This window comes from Apis florea, unplaced genomic scaffold (genome assembly GCF_048593485.1).
Source record: "Apis florea isolate Af1SG1 unplaced genomic scaffold, ASM4859348v1 contig_3078_pilon, whole genome shotgun sequence".
In the NCBI taxonomy this organism is placed as follows: domain Eukaryota; kingdom Metazoa; phylum Arthropoda; class Insecta; order Hymenoptera; family Apidae; genus Apis; species Apis florea.
The window spans coordinates 2,972,543-2,991,866 of NW_028256702.1; the positions used below are offsets into that span (position 1 = coordinate 2,972,543).

The following is a 19,324-nucleotide window of genomic DNA, read 5'->3' on the forward strand; positions in this document are numbered from 1 at the left end:
ATAATTTCATATTAAATTGGCATTAAGTCTCTATAATTTGAAATATGGCTACAAAATATATTTATGTATGTTGTCATTACACATTGATTTTGGTGTCAAATCTAATATCAACTTTGCATATATTATACAAGCTTATCAAATTTGTATTAAAAACCTTGATATATAATCTGATATTTTTTTAATGCCAAATACAAAACATATATTGTAATCATAAATTAATGCTAATTTTAACGATAAATACAAAATAAATTTTAAAATTATAAATATTATAATTTTATATTATATATTGAATTATTATAGATTGATATTGATTGAATTAGATATAAATTATGAATACAAAACAAATCTTGTAATGGACATCATTATAATTTTGTTCTTTCAATGATAAAATTAATATTATTTATTTTGATTTATAAATATTTTTTGAAATAAGATATATAAAATATTATTTATAAATAATTATTTTTCCTATTAAAATGTACAAGTATTACAATTAGATTAAAATTAAGATTACAATTTTTAATTTGATCTGATTGATCTTGACTGCAAGAGGTTTTATTTTAATTTTTTAATTAATTCTTCAATTTTATGTTTTTCCTCAAAATCTTTTTTTGAATAATTATTAAATTTAAAAAAAATTATGTATACTCATAGTCCAAATGATTTTCTGTTTCACATCCTTGCGATTTGATGAACGTGAAAAAAAAATATATTAGTATTAATGAAATATGTAGTAATATAATGATATTAATTGTTAAAAAAAGATAATTTTTATATACTATAAATATAGAAAATGAAAATATGATTATATCAAATACTTGTGGTTAGATTCAATAATAAATTACATTAAATAATGTAATTTATTCTGCAAATAAAAAGCTCATTATTAATATATTGTACATATTATGTAACATATTCATAGATGATTATATGATATTTATAATATAAATAAATATATTATTATTAAATAAATATAATACTTATATTTTAATTTTAATTTTGTTGGATATTTATTACTCTTATTTTTTAATCTTGGCATTATATGTTTATTTCATATATTAGTATCTGTAACAAAATATAAATATGTGAGATTAGTGTAAATATATTTTGAAATGTATAAAAAAATTAATGCATATAAATTCAATATTATTAATGAAAAGCAATAATAATAATTATATTTATTTGAAAGCAAAAAGCAAAAATAGAAAAATTTTAATATCAGATTTTATATATTTTCACTATATATCATAATTATCTAAAAATTAGCTAATGTAATATATATATATATATATATATATATATATATTAATAATAAAATATATATAAAATAATAAAATTAAATAAATTAAAAAAAAACAAATTTTTATGTTATTATATTTTTTTTAAGTAATATTTTTTTTTTAAGCATAGAAAATATGAAAATCATAAATATTTTTTTAAATAAATAAATAGATTATTTTTTATTGTATTAGTTGATATGATTTGATATTCTTTACAAAAATATTAATCCATTTATATCCAAAAATCATTAGTTTAGTAAATATTTTAATTTGAAGTTAAAAATTAAAATTATAATTTATCAAATGAAAAACAAAAAACATACAAAGTATTATTCTACTATTTATCTTTTCGTTTTCCTTATCTTTAAAATACATTAAAATATTTTCTAAAATGTACATGATCTTATTTAAAAAAAACATTAAATTCACATATCCTCTAAGTATCTACTTACAAAAAATTAAAACTCTTTCTGAAAAAAAATTGAATTCTATTTTATTTCATGTGAAATATTTTTTCTTGAATAATGATGAAAATTGAAATGAATATTTAATAAAAAATTTGATATTATTATATTAAATTTAATATTATATTAGTGTCTCTGATGTATTTTCTATATATATAAAATATTTTATAATATTTATTATGATTCTCATCTAAAGAAGAAATATTCCATAATGCAGTATAATAATGTATTTAAAATGTAGAAGATCCCATCCTGAAATAAAAATTATGAATTTTAAAAAATTTGTTTATCTCTTATTTAAAATAATTATAATTTTTTAAGTACAATAATTATCCTATTCATATATTTAACTAAAAACTAGATCATTATTTAGAAATATAAAACTGGTCGCATGCAAGCCCACAATACTTTCATGGCCTGCAATAATTTATACTTTTGCATATATTTCTTGTTATAAAACAAATTAATTTTATCTCTCACTTTTTTTATTATAATTTGATATTTCTGTAAATAAAATGAAACGAAATTTAAAAAATGAAATAATTAATAACATAATTACATATTTTATATTTAATACATATTTAATACATAATGTGCAGTTCGCTGAACTCTATTTGCTAGACAAATGATCCTGATTAAAATAAATTTGATATTGTCTAGCAACATATTATGTACTGAATTTCATTATTATTGAAGAGAGAAAGCAATTCTATTATTATTTTTCCTAATAAAATCTAATAAATTACTAAAAACCTAATAAATTACTAAAATTTCCGACATTATATTGATGAAATGCTTATATTGGATTCACTTCTTACAATATTTCGAAAATGAAGAAAAAAAATATATTTTACATATTATTTTCATAAAAATGAAAAAAGAAAAGATTAAAATGTCTGACATCATTAATCATATGCAAAAGAAATGCATATTAAAAGAACAGAAATTTGACTCATACAAGTTTTTGCCTTATTTACAAAGAATAAACATTTTAAGTATTATATTAGCAAAGTTTAAATATTTAACAGATGAATAAATGAGAAATAAGTAATTAAATATTTCAATAAAAGTTAAATTAAATAAAAATTAAAAGAATATAAAAAATAAATTAATCAGTATATAATTATATAATATAAAGAAAAAGAAAATATTTATATACTTAACATTAAAAATTCTCAAAATTCAATTATTTGGAATGAAATATTTTTCAATATTCTTGCAATGTCTTGAAAATTTAAATGGATAGTAATTCTTAATTATTTATTTTTAAAGAAATTTATCTAGAAGATAATTTAGAAGAATACAAGTATTTTTTATTTATTCATGTAAATAATAACTTCTAACAATAAATAAAAAAATTAATATATTCAAATGAAATTTGGAAAACCATCCCAATTAATAGCAATGAAATGATCATCTAAAATATTAATATATTTATAAGACACTTTTGGAAAATTAATTTTGAAGATTAAAAATTGGTCTAAATACAAAAATACCAGTTAAAGTTATGAGTAATTGAAATTTACATTAGATGAAATAAAAGAATGAAATAGCTATATTGCACTTTGTTTCTGTTTCATTTTATTTAATTTAATTTTTATTTATATCTTAATAAATAAATTTTAATTGACATTTTTGTGTGTTAAATTTTGCGTTTTTTTTTCTTTTTTTTTTTTTAGTTTTAAAATAAACTTTCCAAAGATATCCCACAATTATCATTCTACATACAGTTAATATATTATTATATATATAATTATCAGTTCTAAAACAATGATTTATATCATTAAAGAAATAACGATCATTTACTTAATTACTAAAAATTTTATATTTTAAATAAAATATTAAAATGTATGATCCTGATAATTTAAAATAAATCTAATACATTAACTATAAAACTTAATTTTTTTGGTTTAGAACCATTAAAATTGATATCTTTTTGATATTGGAGATAATTTCCAAATCAATAATAAAATTATAAAAGAAAATATTCTGATTATTAAGTTTTGAAATCTTTAAATTTCCACTACTACATTATATTTATTATATTATATTATACAATTTATATTAAATTGTAAATTTATAATCCATTGTAAAATTTATAATATATTGAATAAACCAAATATTAATAAATTTATTTTAAGTATATATCCAAAATTTAATTATATCATCTAATTGCAAATTTATAGATTTCAGTTTTAATACCAAAATATATTCTCTTAATAATTTATTAATTATAAGATATTGTATCATACTGAGAATATTTTAAATATCCTTTAACAAGAGATGTATTCTAAGAAAAGTCAAAAAAATACTTTAAATAAGATTACTTTAAATATATATATATATATATATATATATATATATATATATATATATATATAATTTTATTATTTTTTACAAAATAAGATATTAAATGTTTAGTGAAAAGTTTCAAGCAATAATATTTAATTTTTCATTTTAATATTAGAAAATAAAGAAAGGATAAAAGAAAAGAAGAAAAATTTTTACATACATCTCTCATTTATTAATGCAATCCACAATTTAAACGAAAACAAAATTTATATATTGTTATTATAAAAAAAAAAATTTGTATGTTATTACTATCACTAATACTAAAAAAATTTACTCTAACCAAAGATTTTAAGATTTCTTAAGGAATTCTTCAAATTTAATTTTGTGAAAACTATATTCTTTATATCAAAGATTTAATAAATTTAATGATTTGAATTTATTTAAATCATACTTTTTTGCTTTTCTTTTATATATAGCAAATAAAAAACAATAAACAACATGACATTCCCTTGTTTTATAATAAATAATAATAATAATAATAATCATTTGCAGATAAGATGTTTCTATTTAATGTATAGCTTTCATGCATTGGATTATACATTTTTCTTGCATTTCAACAATTATAAAATAGAATTGATTATTAGTAGATTAATATATATAGCATTGTATAATAAAATATATTATTAATATAATAACATAATTAATCTCTATGCGTTTATCAATGATATACGCACATCAATATAAAAAAAATTATACATTTAACAAAAGCATCATTCGTATAAATATTTACTATTACAATTGTTTTTATAAAACAAACAAACGAATATATGTTTCTAAAATATATATGAGTTCGTTTATCATTATACAATAATTTTTGATAAGAATATCTAAAAAAAAGCAATTAGATAATTTTTTTAATATAGCCAATATAATTATTATTTCAAATTATAAAAGTTTAAAAAAAGTTTTTTGATTTTTGTTTTCACAAATTTGTGAAATCAAAATTGCGAGATTTTCACGTGCGTTCACATATAATTTAATTTTCATTTCATATTCTTTTATTTTATTTTATTTTTTCATCTTAAATAATTATTTTTTTCTTGATTTTAATATTGAAATTAATTTTTTTCTATTTATTGTTAATAAATTTTTAATAATAATAATAACACTTATATATTAATAATAATAATATTATGATAAATATTTTTATTTATAGTCACTATCTTTATTGAATAAACTAAAACAAAAGATTATTAAACTTGTTCAATATAAAATAATATTATTATCGGTGGAAGGCAAAGAAGAACGAACAAAAAAGTATATCTAGAAGGAATCGAAGGTATTGTCGATTTTCGAGAAATATTACGTGGAAAAGAAAAAGAAAAAGGAAAAGATGATATTTATGAAATAGAAATATCTTAGAGAAGATTTAAAAAAGTTAACAATGTAAATAAAATTACTAAAAATTACAATAATATATATTATTAATATATACTTATATAATAATATAAATAGTAAAACTACTAAATTCAACTACTTTCAATAAGATTTCCTGTTTCAGAAATAGAAAAAAAAATTCACTAAGATCAATAAAATTATTCTAAGGAATTGAGTTTATCAATAGAAAATGATGAATATAAAAATCAAAGAATCAAAACAATTAAATACAAACTGATTTTGTTTATCATAATATCTTAACGTTAAAAAGAACAATTTACTAAAGACATTAATGTTTATAAGATTTATTAGAATATTATTGGAAAGAATTAAAAGATTAAAAACTATAAAAAAATGACTTAAAGTAAGTAAAATTTGTACTTACATTATTCCAATTCTTTTAGTTGCAGCAAAATGAATTTTTTTTTTCAAAAATAATATAAAAATAAATCAAAAAAAGACGAACACAAAAGCCAGATTGCTTATTCATTAAATCATTTGCAACAAATGCAAATTTTTATTCTTCTTTATTTTAATATAATCTTGAATTCATCTTGAAAATTCATTTATTAATGACATTTATTTTATTTAGATAACATTTTCAATATGTTGATGGTTTTAATTTAAATTTTTGCTTTGAAAAAAGTAATTCAAAGCAATATATTATTTTGTGCGACAATTTGAATTACATAAATAGCTTTTTTTATATAAGATAATAATTATAAGAGTAATATACAATATGAATCATTTTTTATATTCTTATATATAATTGTATTTATTATTATCAATTTGATTGATAGTGCTTTTGTATATTTCTTTTTGAAAAGGAACAATATAAATTATAATTATATTGTAAAAACATGAATTATATAGCATTTTGAAAATAATATGAAACAATCTAAGAAAATACAATTACTGGATTAATCAAGAAAAAGAAAAATATAAAAATTAAAAAATTTTCACTAAATAATAAAAATATTTTTTTATATTTCTAAAAATATTTATATATAATTTATAATTAATTATATATTAATAATAATTAATAATTTTGAAAATTAAAAAAAAATTAAAATTATAATGTTTCATATTGTTTTTGATCAAAATTTAAAAATTTATATTTCTTATTTTAAATTATGAAAAATTTAATATTTATTTATTAATATAAGTTATTAGTACTTCCAATTTGAAAAAAAACATTCTTTCTATTTTTATACTGTAAAATTTGAAAGTAACTTTTAATTTTGATAGAAACCATACAATAAACGCACAACAGAACTTTTCTAGCAATAAAAAATTACGAAAGATAGTTTCAATTTGTTTCAAGAACATAAATGTTTTTATTTTTGTATCAATTCAGTATATAATATTTATTTTTTTCGACTAAACTCATTTTGAGCACCAAAAAATTTTTATTTTTTTATGTCTTTTAATAGCTTTTGATAAATAAAATCCAAAAATGTTAACTTTAAATTTAGAAATCCACTGATTCAAAAATTATTTGTATACAAAATTAGTGATTTTGAGATTCATTTGACAAGTTACTAAGACGCCATATTAATTCGTCCAATGAACAGAGTTACTATTTGTATATAAGTGATGGTTATGTAGGCGCGATAAATCAAATTCTACATAAATTTGATATCATTATTAATAGAGACAATTAAAACAATTTATATTATTAAATAAATAATATCTTCGAATTACTGAGTTTATCATATAATATAGATAAATAGATTTCTTTCCCGGGATATAATGATTATTTTATTATTTCAAGTATTTTTTTTTCAATACAATATAATCATATTGAATTATATTGTAATCATGATTATTATATCATTATATATATTGTACTGATAAATCAGAAAAACATACACATATCTGTATAGTCAATTTTGATTTATTGCATGTAAATTGTCATCATTCTCATGTAATGACTTTTTTTATGATTAATTGATTACAAATCAATATGGCATCTAAATAAATTTATCAAATACGCTTAAAATCATTAATTTTATATATGAATAATTTATTAATTAATGAATTTTTAAACTTAAAATTAACATTTTTGAATTTTATTCATCAAAAGGTTAAAGGATACAAAAAAAAAATTAACAATTTTTGGTGCTCTAAAATTAATTTTTTTTCTTAAGATTAATGTAAAAAAAAATTGATTTGGAATTTTTATTTTAACACTCTGTAATAAGATTTGAATTATGATCGATATTATTTCAAATAAATAATAATCAAATTTTATTTTTTGCATAATAATACAATAAAATTATGGTTAATTTAAGAAAATTAATATTTAAGAAAATCGAATTGAAGAAAAACGAAATTGGCTATAATTATTGTTTGTAATAATATTAAAATCGAAATTAAAATATGCGAATTGTTATTTACTTTATTATTTTTTAAATTTTCTAATCCAATTCTAATTAATTTTATTGGTATAACTCAAAAATATAAATAAAAATAATTAAAAATATAATTATAGATAAAAGAATTTCTGAAAAGAGCAATATATATATGTTGATACCAAGGCTTGGATCATATATCTATACAAAGTTAGATATATCTATATTTATAAATATTTATAAATGTAGAGTCAAATTAAAACAAAATAACGGAAAAAATGTAATGTCAACTTGTAATTAAAATATAATTTAAAATGCAATTTTGTATCAAATATGTTATAAGCATGACTAATAAAATATCCTCTGAAAAAAATATTTAATTGGTTGATTTTGATAAATCCAATATATTTATAGATATTAGAATTTTTAGATATCGACAATATGTTTCTCTTTTTATACTAAATATATTTTATTTCTTTTCGACGAATTTTCGATGCTTGACTTTGATTTGGTAACTATTGTATCAGGTTACATGACATTATAAATACAATACTGCCTCTATTAAAAAAGCAAACTCCTTAGAGAAATTGAGTTACTTTTAGTGATGGATAACATATTGCGTTTGTCCGATAACTGTGCGTAATGCACTTCTATCTAACATGAATAATGACGTAATATGGAAATAATGATATAAAATAATCATGTATTCTTCTCTTGCGGAAATTTGCCGGAGAGGAATTGACTACAGTGATTGAAAAAATATTGTCGTTATCAGACAACTCTGAATTAAATATTAGGTAAATACATATATTTCAAAGTGTCATATTTATATATACCTGTATATATACACGTGTATATATCGCTGTATGTAGAATATATATAGTAAATAAAATATAATAAAATCATATGTACCATATATCGCTGAATAGAAAGACTGTGAAAGGCGTCTGCGAGATTTTTTATTAAGCACAAACAATATAAAATTACAATATCCTTGAATAATTTTTAAATAATTATTAATAATGGATATTGCAACATATTGTATGAAGAATTTCAAAAAACAACAAAAGTATGATATTTTCCTGAATTGAAAAATTGCATTTATTTTAAATTTTGATTCATTAAAAGTATAAAATTATGTTAAAGATAATACTTTATTTTCGAAACTTGCATAAAAAATAAATATATCAAAATTATTTTATTTTTTGCAATTAATAATTATGAATATATAATTTTTCTCTAAAATAAAAAAATAATTAAGAATTGAATATTATTAACATCTCAATTAAAATTTAATTTTTTCGAAATTATAATTTCCGAAATATATGAATATTTTAATAAATAGTTATTTAGAATTATAAGAATAATGATTATATGATAATGATAAGAATAAATGAAAAATTAACAAATAATAAAATAAAAAATATATTTCAGACTTAACAATTAATTATTAAATTGCATTTTATAAATAATTATACATTGCTTTAAAAATAAAAACTTCAATCATTATTTTATCATATAATATAAGATCATATTTTATATTTCCACAATTTCACAAGAATTATTTGAGAGTCATATCTATAAGTAATACATGATCTAAAAGAATAGATTTGACGCAACTTTTGTGTAAGATTTAGTGCGTTTTTGGTGTAAGCGTTGGTATAAGTTTTGATATATTTTTAATGGGAATTTGTTAACAATATTAACAATATCAATCAAAGTTTATATCAAATTTGATGACATTTTGGTAATAAAACTTGCATTAAGAATTTCGAAAATTTGGCAAAAATAGATTTGGCCATAGTTGCTGAATAAGACTCTAGATTTTTAAAATCAAATATCGTATTCTTTGAAGTACTAGAAAAAAAAATTTACTAAAGAAGATATGATTGCTACGATGTGTATGTAAGGTATGTTTTCATGCAACACTAAATATCATGATTTTTGTTATATGATATCATAATTGTATGTATATCGTAATATCACATTCAATGTTATGATAATAGAATTCATATTCATTGCTATGACAAAATTGCTATGACATTTCTGTCATGTTAAAATATATCTTATTAGATATATTTTGATTGGTAGCGTAATAATCGCATCTCTAGTTAGTTTTTTTCCTTTTATTATTCAAATGAGAATATAATATTAAATTTTGAAAATTTAGATTCTCGTCTAACAAAGCTGGATTTTGTAGGGTGTTTTTTTAATCATAAAATATAAATGATGGATAATTTTACTTTGCGAAGTTTAAAAAAAGATTTTGGCACACATTTTCAACAGTTTGTATTCTTAAGTTTATTATTTTAATTATTTATATATATTTAAATACATTTAATTTTTTTTTTAAATTAGGTATTGTTTACATCATAAAATATTAATTAAAAAAAATAAATATAGTGCTTTTATAGTGTCTAACGTTTGTGATTTAAAAAAATGTATAATTGCTATTGATCGTTTTAAATTCAATGTTAATAGGAAACTGAAGAAATTACAGAGAGATGCATTATTTATAAATTCTTTAAATCCTATTTATTACATACCAAGTATATTTTCAAATCTTCTTTCATATATTTATAATATATTTATAATATTATAAAATAAATTTGTTTATTTTTATCATTTATATCAATAAATATATTAAAACATGTGCAAATTCATTATAATTAAATTTTAAAATATGAAATTATTATTTTAGAATTAGATGAACAATATAAGATTCAAGAAAACACAAATAGGAATGATAAACAAAATGAACAATATAAGATGAGAAAGAAGAAAAACTTCCATAAAGAAATAACATATCACAATATTTTTCTTAATAATTTAAACTTAAATATTTTTTTATGCAATACATCTCAAATATTACCATATTATACTAATTATAAAAATTTTTCAATTTGTATTCTTAACATAGATAAAAAAGGACACGAAATATACGATTTTATTACAAAAGCAAATAGAAAGGATATTATTGCTATTAATTATGAAGATTATTTTTTACTTATAAAAAAATTTCAGAATAGACATAAAAAATTTAATTATTATAGTGTTCTAAAGCATTTAATTCATAAGCAAAAGTATAATGAAAAAACAAAATGCATATATGAGATTAATAAAAAACAATTGAAAAATTTTTTTGATCTTATATTTGCTAAGGTAGTTCCTAAAAGATTATTTGGAAGCATAAAAAATTTAAAAAAAATAAAGAGAGCTACATTTCAATTATTGGATACACCTTGTTTTAAATATTTTAATCTAAAACCTACCATTGAAAAATTAGATGTATGTAATTGTTTTTTTAAATATAATTAAGTTATATAATAAGATATAAAAATATATTTATATATTTTAGATTATTAGCATTACATGGTTACAAAATGTTACAAATGTAAAAACAAAATGGCTCGTTATAGCACAATTTGTGAAATGGTTTTTTATTGAATTTCTTTTCAATATATTATATACTTACTTTCATATAACAAAAGTTTCTGGAAATACTAATGAAAGATTATATATTACACGTTTTACTTGGAATAATATCCAGAAAAAGTTTATTAAAAAAGGAATACATTCAAATACATTACAACCAAATATTGAACGTAATACATGGAATCCATCAATAGGCATATATAAATTACTATGTAAATATTCAGATGTGCGACCTATATTTAAACTTAAAAAGAAGTAAGTTATTTTATATTCTAAAAAGAAATTAATCAAAAAGTTATTTTTTAATTTTTTATTAGATCTCATGATGCTGATTACTTATTTATAATATTTAAATTTTTAAAACAATTATATGCCACAAATTATGAAGTTATTAATTTTCCGAAAAAATGGAAATCAATTGTTCAACATAAACTTAATTCAAAAACAGAAAAATTATATTTTGTATGTTGTGATGTAATAAATGCTTTTGGTTCTATCGTACAGGGTATAACTATTTTCACTTTTTGAGATTTAATATATTTATACATATATATTGAAATTTTAATCTCAAATTTTTATTTAGTCGAATTATATAACATTATACAATCACTTTGTAAGGATCTTCCAGAAAATTTAGTACTCAAATATTATACAATTAAATCTGAAATATCAAAAAAAGATACATATCATAAATATTTTTCTGATTTGCAACTACCTTTCCCATCTGATAAATTTTATGCAAATTCGGTTGATAATCAACGATATCAGTTAATAAACAAAAACTGGTTATTAGAAAGTATCTCAAAATATATCTTTTATCAAAGGGTAAGAAATAAAATAAAAAAATTATTTTATGAATTATATAAATATTGTTTAAAATTGGATGGAACATAAAATTGATGAAACATAATATTTTAATTTATAGATAAAAATAAATGAAAATATTCATATCATAGGAAAAGGAATTGTTCAAGGTTCAATGTTATCACCTATTTTATCAGATATATATTATAACTATATATTAAATAAAGAAATGTCAACATATTTAAAAACAGGAGAAATTATAAAATATATGGATGATATTTTATATATAACTGAAAATAAAATTTTTGCAGAACAGTAAGATAAATTACATGTAATTTTGTTATTAAATTCATAATGTATTGTATTTTATTAATCATTCTGTATCATGAAATAGATTTTTAGAATTAACAAAAAAAGGAATTCCTCAATATAATTGTTATTTCAAACAATCTAAAACTCAAAGTAATTTAATTTCTGACAGAAATAAAATTGTGAACAATATTATTTATATTGGTTATAAAATTAATTGTACCACATTAGAAATAGGGCTTAAACGTTCAGATACAGCATTGTATCATTCAATATCATTTTCAAAACCAAATAAATCATCTCTTCTGAAGTAAGTAATTCTATAGTACGTATATATACTATTATAAAAAGAATATTATTATTTCTATTATTTTATAAACTTTATAAATTTATTATAAATTTTTTTTAGACATCTCTCAATGCGATTAAATAATGTAGCGACTTTTAGATTATCAAAAGTTATGTTAGATCATACAATTAATTCTAAAAAGACTATAATGAGGATATTAAAAGAAGTATCTATATTACAAGCAAACCGTGCTTGTATTTTAATAAAAGATCTCTTTGATAATGTGCATAACCATATTCAAAATATACTTAAAATCATTAAAAGTACCAATGAAAAAATTACAATATATATTATAAGAATGTTTTTGATATGTATGATATCTTAATTTTTATATAATTCTAATGTGTATGAGTTATTAATTTATATATATTAATATAAAATATAACTGTAATATTAATATTTATTTCAGCACAACAAAAAATAAGTAAATTAAAAATTTACAAATGGAACAATCAAATTCTACATATATTATGGACATCTTATAAAAAAGTTTTTATGAAAGACAACATTTTACGACAATATTTTATCACATTTTTTCATAACATAAATAAATAATATAAACGTAATTTTTATAACTTCTATCTATTTTTATACATTTTTTAAAATATTATATAAGCTAATCTTTAAACTAGGAAATACTTATTTTCACCATATTTTTATTACTTAGTTTTATATAATTTAGTTTAAATAATTTTTATAATTTATTTCTACAATTTAAATAATTTTAATATATACAATAAATATATATTTTGAAAATTTACTTTTATATATTGAATATTATTAATATTTATTTGAAATTTTTCTTAATAATTTTTTTTAATAATTAATTTTAATTTAAATTTATAATTTTTTCTAATCAATAATTATTTTTTCTAAATAATTCAACATAAAAAATTGAAAGAAATTGTTAATATCGCAAAAAAAATATTTTATAAAATGGAAAGTGAAATGTTGAAGATTGAAAATCTTATGATTTTAAATAAATAAAAGTTATTTAATAATCATGTGTTCAATGTACACATTGTAATAAAAAAAATTAACAAAAATTTTCTCTTTAATAATTTTAAACTTTTTTTCATTCCTTATATTATATGTTGTTAATCATGATTTTTAAGAACCTTAAATTTATGATATAATGTTTACTTGACATTAAAATACGCAAAAAATAAGAATTAAAAGATTTAAAAATAGATTTTTATTATTTAAATCTAATTTTGCTATCTAATTGTGCTATCTGAGTATTGAAACTTAGATGATGAAATATTAGTGCTATTTCTCAAAAATGGCAATTTTCAGTGTGTTACCCTTTTTAATTGTAAATTTAACATCTGTTGAATAAATTTATATTAAATAAATATTTGTTTTTTTGATTGTATTGCATTGCATTGTATTCACAATTAAAATGGAATGAAAATTGAATATATTCATACAGTTGTAATATATATTTAAAAAATATCAAAAATATAAAAATATAATTTAGTATAATTCAAATATTTATAGATTATGTTATAGATTTATAATTCTCTATTATCCAATATAAGTATCAGACTTATTTTATTATTTATAATTTAATTTAAAAAATAAAACAATTATAAATAACAATATTTATTTGGGATAATTTTGAAATTGATCTTTTTAAAACTATATAATTATATTTAATAACATTAAAAATTAACAAATGGTAAAAAAAATCATATTAAACTACATGTTCAACTATTATTGGTAGATAAATTTTTCATTTGAAATTCATTGGATATATTTTTAAAAAAGAATTTTTGACATATGATTAGTTAAAATGAATTATAAATAAAATTATAACTTTTTACTTAATAAATCAAAATTAAATTAAAATAATAGATTAAGTTATAATATATATATATAGATAAATTTTGTACCAAATATTTATTGATTTCAATATATTTACAATGTGAATTTTTCCATAAAAAATTTGATATTTTTAACAGAATTCAAATCCAAAAATTGAATTTAATTAATTAAAATTACAATTTTAATTAATTAAAATGGAAAGATGGATTAAAACTCTTATATAAAGAGAAAAAAATCTTAGAATTCAAAATATATAAGCATAAGAATTTTAAAATCACAGTTCAAAGTTAGAGTTCAATGATTTAATATATATATATATATATATTTAGTTTTAAAATATAATGCAATGCAGATAAGAAATTGAAAAAAAACTAAATTCAATTTTTGTATAAATTTACTGGATTACAATATATTAAATGATTAATATTAATAACTTCAATATATATTGTTTGTATTTGTTTGTTAGATTTAATTTTAAACAATTTATATTCGATAATACAAGTATTTGCTGAACCAAGCAAACAAAAAATCAAAACTTCATTCAACAAACAACTTTCGAAAAATTTCTAATGTTAATTTAAGATATGAATTATTTTTTAAGATATGAAAATTACTAGTTTTTCACAATATTCTGTTTTGTGTTTTTATTCATGCACCTTAAAAGATTTGTCCTATTTTTTCAATGCATTCTTTCTCTCACATACTTGCTTACATACTTTTTCTGTATTTACTAAGGACTCGCATCGCACCATCCTTAACGCTTTGTTGTTAAGGATAAAAGCCAAGTCTGACTGAAATAGTCAATTTCAATTTTTAATAACTTCAATTCGATATTTTAAATTTTTAAGTTTCCAATTTTTTAACAGTACGAGCAGATATAGTTCCCTCATTATTTCAAAAATCCAATAATAGTTATTTGAGAAATTAAAATAAAATAGTGATAGCATTTTATAAGCACTTAATAATATTTATATACACCAAATTTGTTGCAATTGACTATAAAAGCAATCGCATTCTATTTATAAGTTAGTTTTCTCTCCCTTCTTAGTTACATTTTCGATGAAAAATTACTAAAGAATCAAGATCTATAACAAAAAGTCAGAATTTAATCAAATCGCAATTAGAACTTACAGAAATTAATCAGATAATAATTAGAAACTTATTAGAACTATACACAAATTTATTAGAACTATACATAATATTATAAAAATTTCACTTTCGCTAAAATGATTTTGATTCCTTACAAGAATTATAAATTTTTTTTCCTGAATTAAGTTATTTATTTAAAATTTTATGAATTTTTATACTATAGTTTTCATATTAAGAGAATAGTTTTTTTTTTAAGTAGAATAGTTTAGTTTAAAAACAGTAATTGCAATAATGGAATCATAAATCATCTAATAAATCTTGTGGATTATTTATGGATAGATCAATTGCTTTCTATAACTGCAAGCAAAATAAATAATAATTTGTACAATTTTTTTTTTCTAAAAATTATATTGTTTTATAATTTTACTTATGAATCGTTTATTTATACGAACATTTCGTAAATCATTTCAGTTCGATTATTATTTGATTAATGTAAGATCAATTTCTGTTATCCATATATTTTTTATGATCAATCATCAATTTTTTTCCGCTATCTCTTTAACGCGAGATTTAATAATTTATCAATTTGTGTTATCTATCTGCAGTATATTCATTTCTTTTATTTTTCGCAAATCTTTCATGGAATTTTGCATCAAGACAGAAATGAATTTTATCTGATATCTGAATAAAACAGCACAATAGATAGTTTTTATCTAATGGTAAATTTTTTTATATTCAGTTTCTGAATGAATTTTAATATTCATAAATTAATAAAATCATAAATTAAAAGTCGAAATATGATGCAACAAATAATGTATTTCAGTTTGTACTGTTCATATAATATAATGTTAAATTTGCTATAAAATAGAAAATGGATATTTTCGCATTTTCGATTTTTTAAATTTTTATTATATATATTATATTTATTATATATACTATAAAAATCAACATTTTGTAAATTTTTTTTAAATATATAATTATGATTCAGTCTTTTTTTTATTTGTAAAAAATTATTGGTATCATATATTGAATTTTGTCTATACATTTGCGTCTATAGCAGTGTACGTAGTTTCATATGCGAAATCGTAAACAATGTTTGAGTTTAGGAATGCCATTAGCAATCCAAAAAATAAAATATAAAGCAACTCTTAGACTGAAATTAATACATTAACCGAATAATGATATACTAAATTGATATCATTGTAACTTCGGTTATTGAAAAATTTTTATATTAATTTTCGCATTATAGATTCCTGTATAATGCCCAAAATTGTAACTTCTAATATCCAAACTTATATAGCTGTATAATATATAATACATATAATCCAGTCAATCGAATAAGTTGAATCGAAATTTTAATTATTTTAATAATTTTAACCGAAAAAAGGAAGAATTGAGAGGAATTGTAAATATAAAATTTTATCTATTTATATTTATTTGTTTCTAAAATTTTTTGATATATATTAATGTATACAATAATATTGTAATGATGATAGTGAAACTAATAAGCTAATAATTGGGTATTTATAGAATGCTCTTCCACAAATAATAACAAATGCTATAATTCCTAAAGATGAATGGATTGCATTAGTACGGTACACTGTTATAAAAGAACAAAATCTCTCACAATATCATAGCAGATAATTGTGTCCGATGGTCAGAGCACGATGTGATGTTAGAATAAAACTATCTATTTGTCGTATCCGGCAGTCAGACTGCGACGTATTCACCATGAGCCTCTATTTACAAATAACGATAGGTAATTGTATCCAACGGTCAAAGCATGATATTTATAAATTATCTAATTATTGTATTCGGCGGTCAGATTATGATGTGTTCACAGTGAGATTCTCTATATCAGTGAAGTCTCGTGTTCTTTCTAGTTTCTAATTGGTAGGATCTCAGTTTTTTGATGAGATATGCTAATAACCAATAATATCACTACCTGATTTGCGACACTCTCAATTTCGAGGAAAACTCGAATTAGAATGATGTTGGTTACCGTTGAGTCAGTTGTGTCTGAAATATATCATTTTTGAGATCGGATTTCGCTCCAGACTAAAGTATATTAAAAATATATAATTATAAGTGTCGACTAAACTTTCAAAAAAAATAGTCTTCTCAAATAATATCATCTCTTATTTAAGTTTCATAGAAGTTTGCAAGCGATAACAACAGAAAAGAACTTTTATGAGTAATTTCTTCGAAATATTTACTATTCGAAATATTATGTGTTTTGATTAAGATTGAAATGAATCTTATTCGTGCGGTGTAAATTTGTGGCGTTATTTGATGCTGAAAAACAATAACAAAATACGAAATTGATTGGTTCATGTTTTCTAAAACAGTTCCAATTGGAGGCATGAAAACATATAATTTAACAAATTATCAGAGGAAGCAAAATTAATTATTTGATGTAGAGGAAGAAAAAGTTAAACGTGAATTAAAATAATTCTCAGTTTGCTGAAAGTAAATGAGAATGAATCAATAAATAAGTTTCAGTGACAGATTTTAATAATGTGATATTATTCTGGTTGGAATGGATTGTGTCTGAAGCTAGATATATCAATGACATTAATAAGACCGATTCAAACAGAGATCGTATCTATTGTGATATCTCTCTTATCGAAAGAAGCGATGAACTATACATATATAATTGTGTAATAGATGAAAGATTGAAATTTGATCATGAAATCGATAAAATTGGTATACATATAATTAAAATGTTGATTTGATTCAAGAAACAGTTTCAGTGAACGTAAATATGAACGTATCGTTTAATTTTTATCTGTTAAGAAATGCAGAATTTTTTCTATTAGATTTTTTACTAAATATAGCGTTGAACAATTAACTTAACTGTAGATATTATTTGTGAAGGTGTTGCAAAAGATTTCTATATTTCGAGCCATAGTTAAATTTTTTCAATTTCATCATAGAAAAGATTCGCAAGTTCTTCATTTGATGCTCCTGAAAAAAAAATTGTATAAAACCATAAAGATAATTTGTCATTGGAATACGTATATCAATCTTCTATTCTTTTTGTAATTAAATTTAGAAAGTTGGCACTACCATTCTCGGATTTCTGTTAAGAGACTAATTAAGATTTTTGATCAATTAAAGAGTTGGAACACATCATAGATTTTTGATGTTTATTAAATTTTAGATTCCTATTGCATATATTGCCACGTTCAGCGAACTAAGATCCCGTTCACACTTCGCGACGAGTTTTCATTAATATGTATCCGTGCTCATGCTATGACAAAATGTTTTGACTTTCATAGATATCTTTGGATCAACAATTCGATCGACGATTCGTTGAAAAAAATTCTTGCAAAATTATCCTTGATCTTGAATTTCAAGGTCAAATTTTTTTATTATTGGATTATATTTTATTGGTTTAAATATGTAAACATTGCATTCAAAGAATATAGATATGGAATAGATATAGAATACATGAAGACATAATATTTCTTTCTACTCTATATTATTCGTCCATAAAAAATATGAATAAAATATATAAAATATGAAAAAAAATATGAAAAAATATGAATATTTTATCTTAACCTGATATCTTTCATATCATATTTTCATAATTAATCGAGACAATTACATCTACAAGTTGAATCGGTCAACAAAAAAAATAAATGAACATATCGAGTGTGATTGGAATAGAAACGATGCCTT

The 19,324-nt window shown here is 19.2% G+C and overlaps 1 protein-coding gene and 2 long non-coding RNA genes across 9 annotated transcripts; 1 reads left to right on the forward strand and 2 right to left on the reverse strand.

Annotated features, from left to right (window-relative positions):
* Nucleotides 1-368: 368 nt before the first annotated feature.
* LOC116414998 (uncharacterized) lies at nucleotides 369-8,778 on the reverse strand. Of its 2 annotated transcripts, none has more exons than XR_015292182.1 (4): nucleotides 8,664-8,778; nucleotides 2,069-2,248; nucleotides 1,733-1,996; nucleotides 369-1,065 (listed from the first exon to the last, which is right to left on the reverse strand). It is a non-coding gene; the product is annotated as an uncharacterized LOC116414998 (long non-coding RNA). The 2 variants fall into 2 exon arrangements; XR_004225557.2 differs by lacking the exon at nucleotides 8,664-8,778 and adding an exon at nucleotides 5,859-7,038.
* Tert (telomerase reverse transcriptase) lies at nucleotides 8,544-13,770 on the forward strand. Of its 6 annotated transcripts, XM_086908426.1 has the most exons (11): nucleotides 9,817-9,937; nucleotides 10,028-10,112; nucleotides 10,186-10,376; nucleotides 10,529-11,115; nucleotides 11,186-11,517; nucleotides 11,580-11,767; nucleotides 11,846-12,087; nucleotides 12,188-12,381; nucleotides 12,461-12,685; nucleotides 12,785-13,035; nucleotides 13,134-13,770. In XM_086908426.1, exons 2-11 carry the CDS (start codon nucleotides 10,054-10,056, stop codon nucleotides 13,277-13,279), a joined length of 2,415 nt encoding a protein of 804 aa, XP_086764552.1. In that variant the 5' UTR covers nucleotides 9,817-9,937; nucleotides 10,028-10,053; the 3' UTR covers nucleotides 13,280-13,770. The 6 variants fall into 6 exon arrangements, with proteins under 6 accessions (XP_086764556.1, XP_086764554.1, XP_012346813.2 ...); XM_012491359.3 differs by having other exon boundaries at nucleotides 9,812-10,112; XM_086908429.1 differs by lacking the exon at nucleotides 10,186-10,376 and having other exon boundaries at nucleotides 9,915-9,937.
* A 4,617-nt stretch (nucleotides 13,771-18,387) lies between these two features.
* LOC147657582 (uncharacterized) lies at nucleotides 18,388-19,114 on the reverse strand. The gene is made up of 2 exons (XR_015292183.1): nucleotides 18,710-19,114; nucleotides 18,388-18,607 (listed from the first exon to the last, which is right to left on the reverse strand). It is a non-coding gene; the product is annotated as an uncharacterized LOC147657582 (long non-coding RNA).
* Between the last annotated feature and the right edge of the window lie 210 nt (nucleotides 19,115-19,324).

Coding starts and splice junctions, on each gene's coding strand:
- Tert (XM_012491359.3), top strand. CDS start 10,054: ATGATGGATAATTTTACTTTGCGAAGTTTAAAAAAAGATTTTGGCACA. Junction 10,113..10,185: donor TTTGGCACACATTTTCAACA/GTTTGTATTCTT, acceptor TTTTTAAATTAG/GTATTGTTTACATCATAAAA. Junction 12,088..12,187: donor AATATATCTTTTATCAAAGG/GTAAGAAATAAA, acceptor TTTAATTTATAG/ATAAAAATAAATGAAAATAT.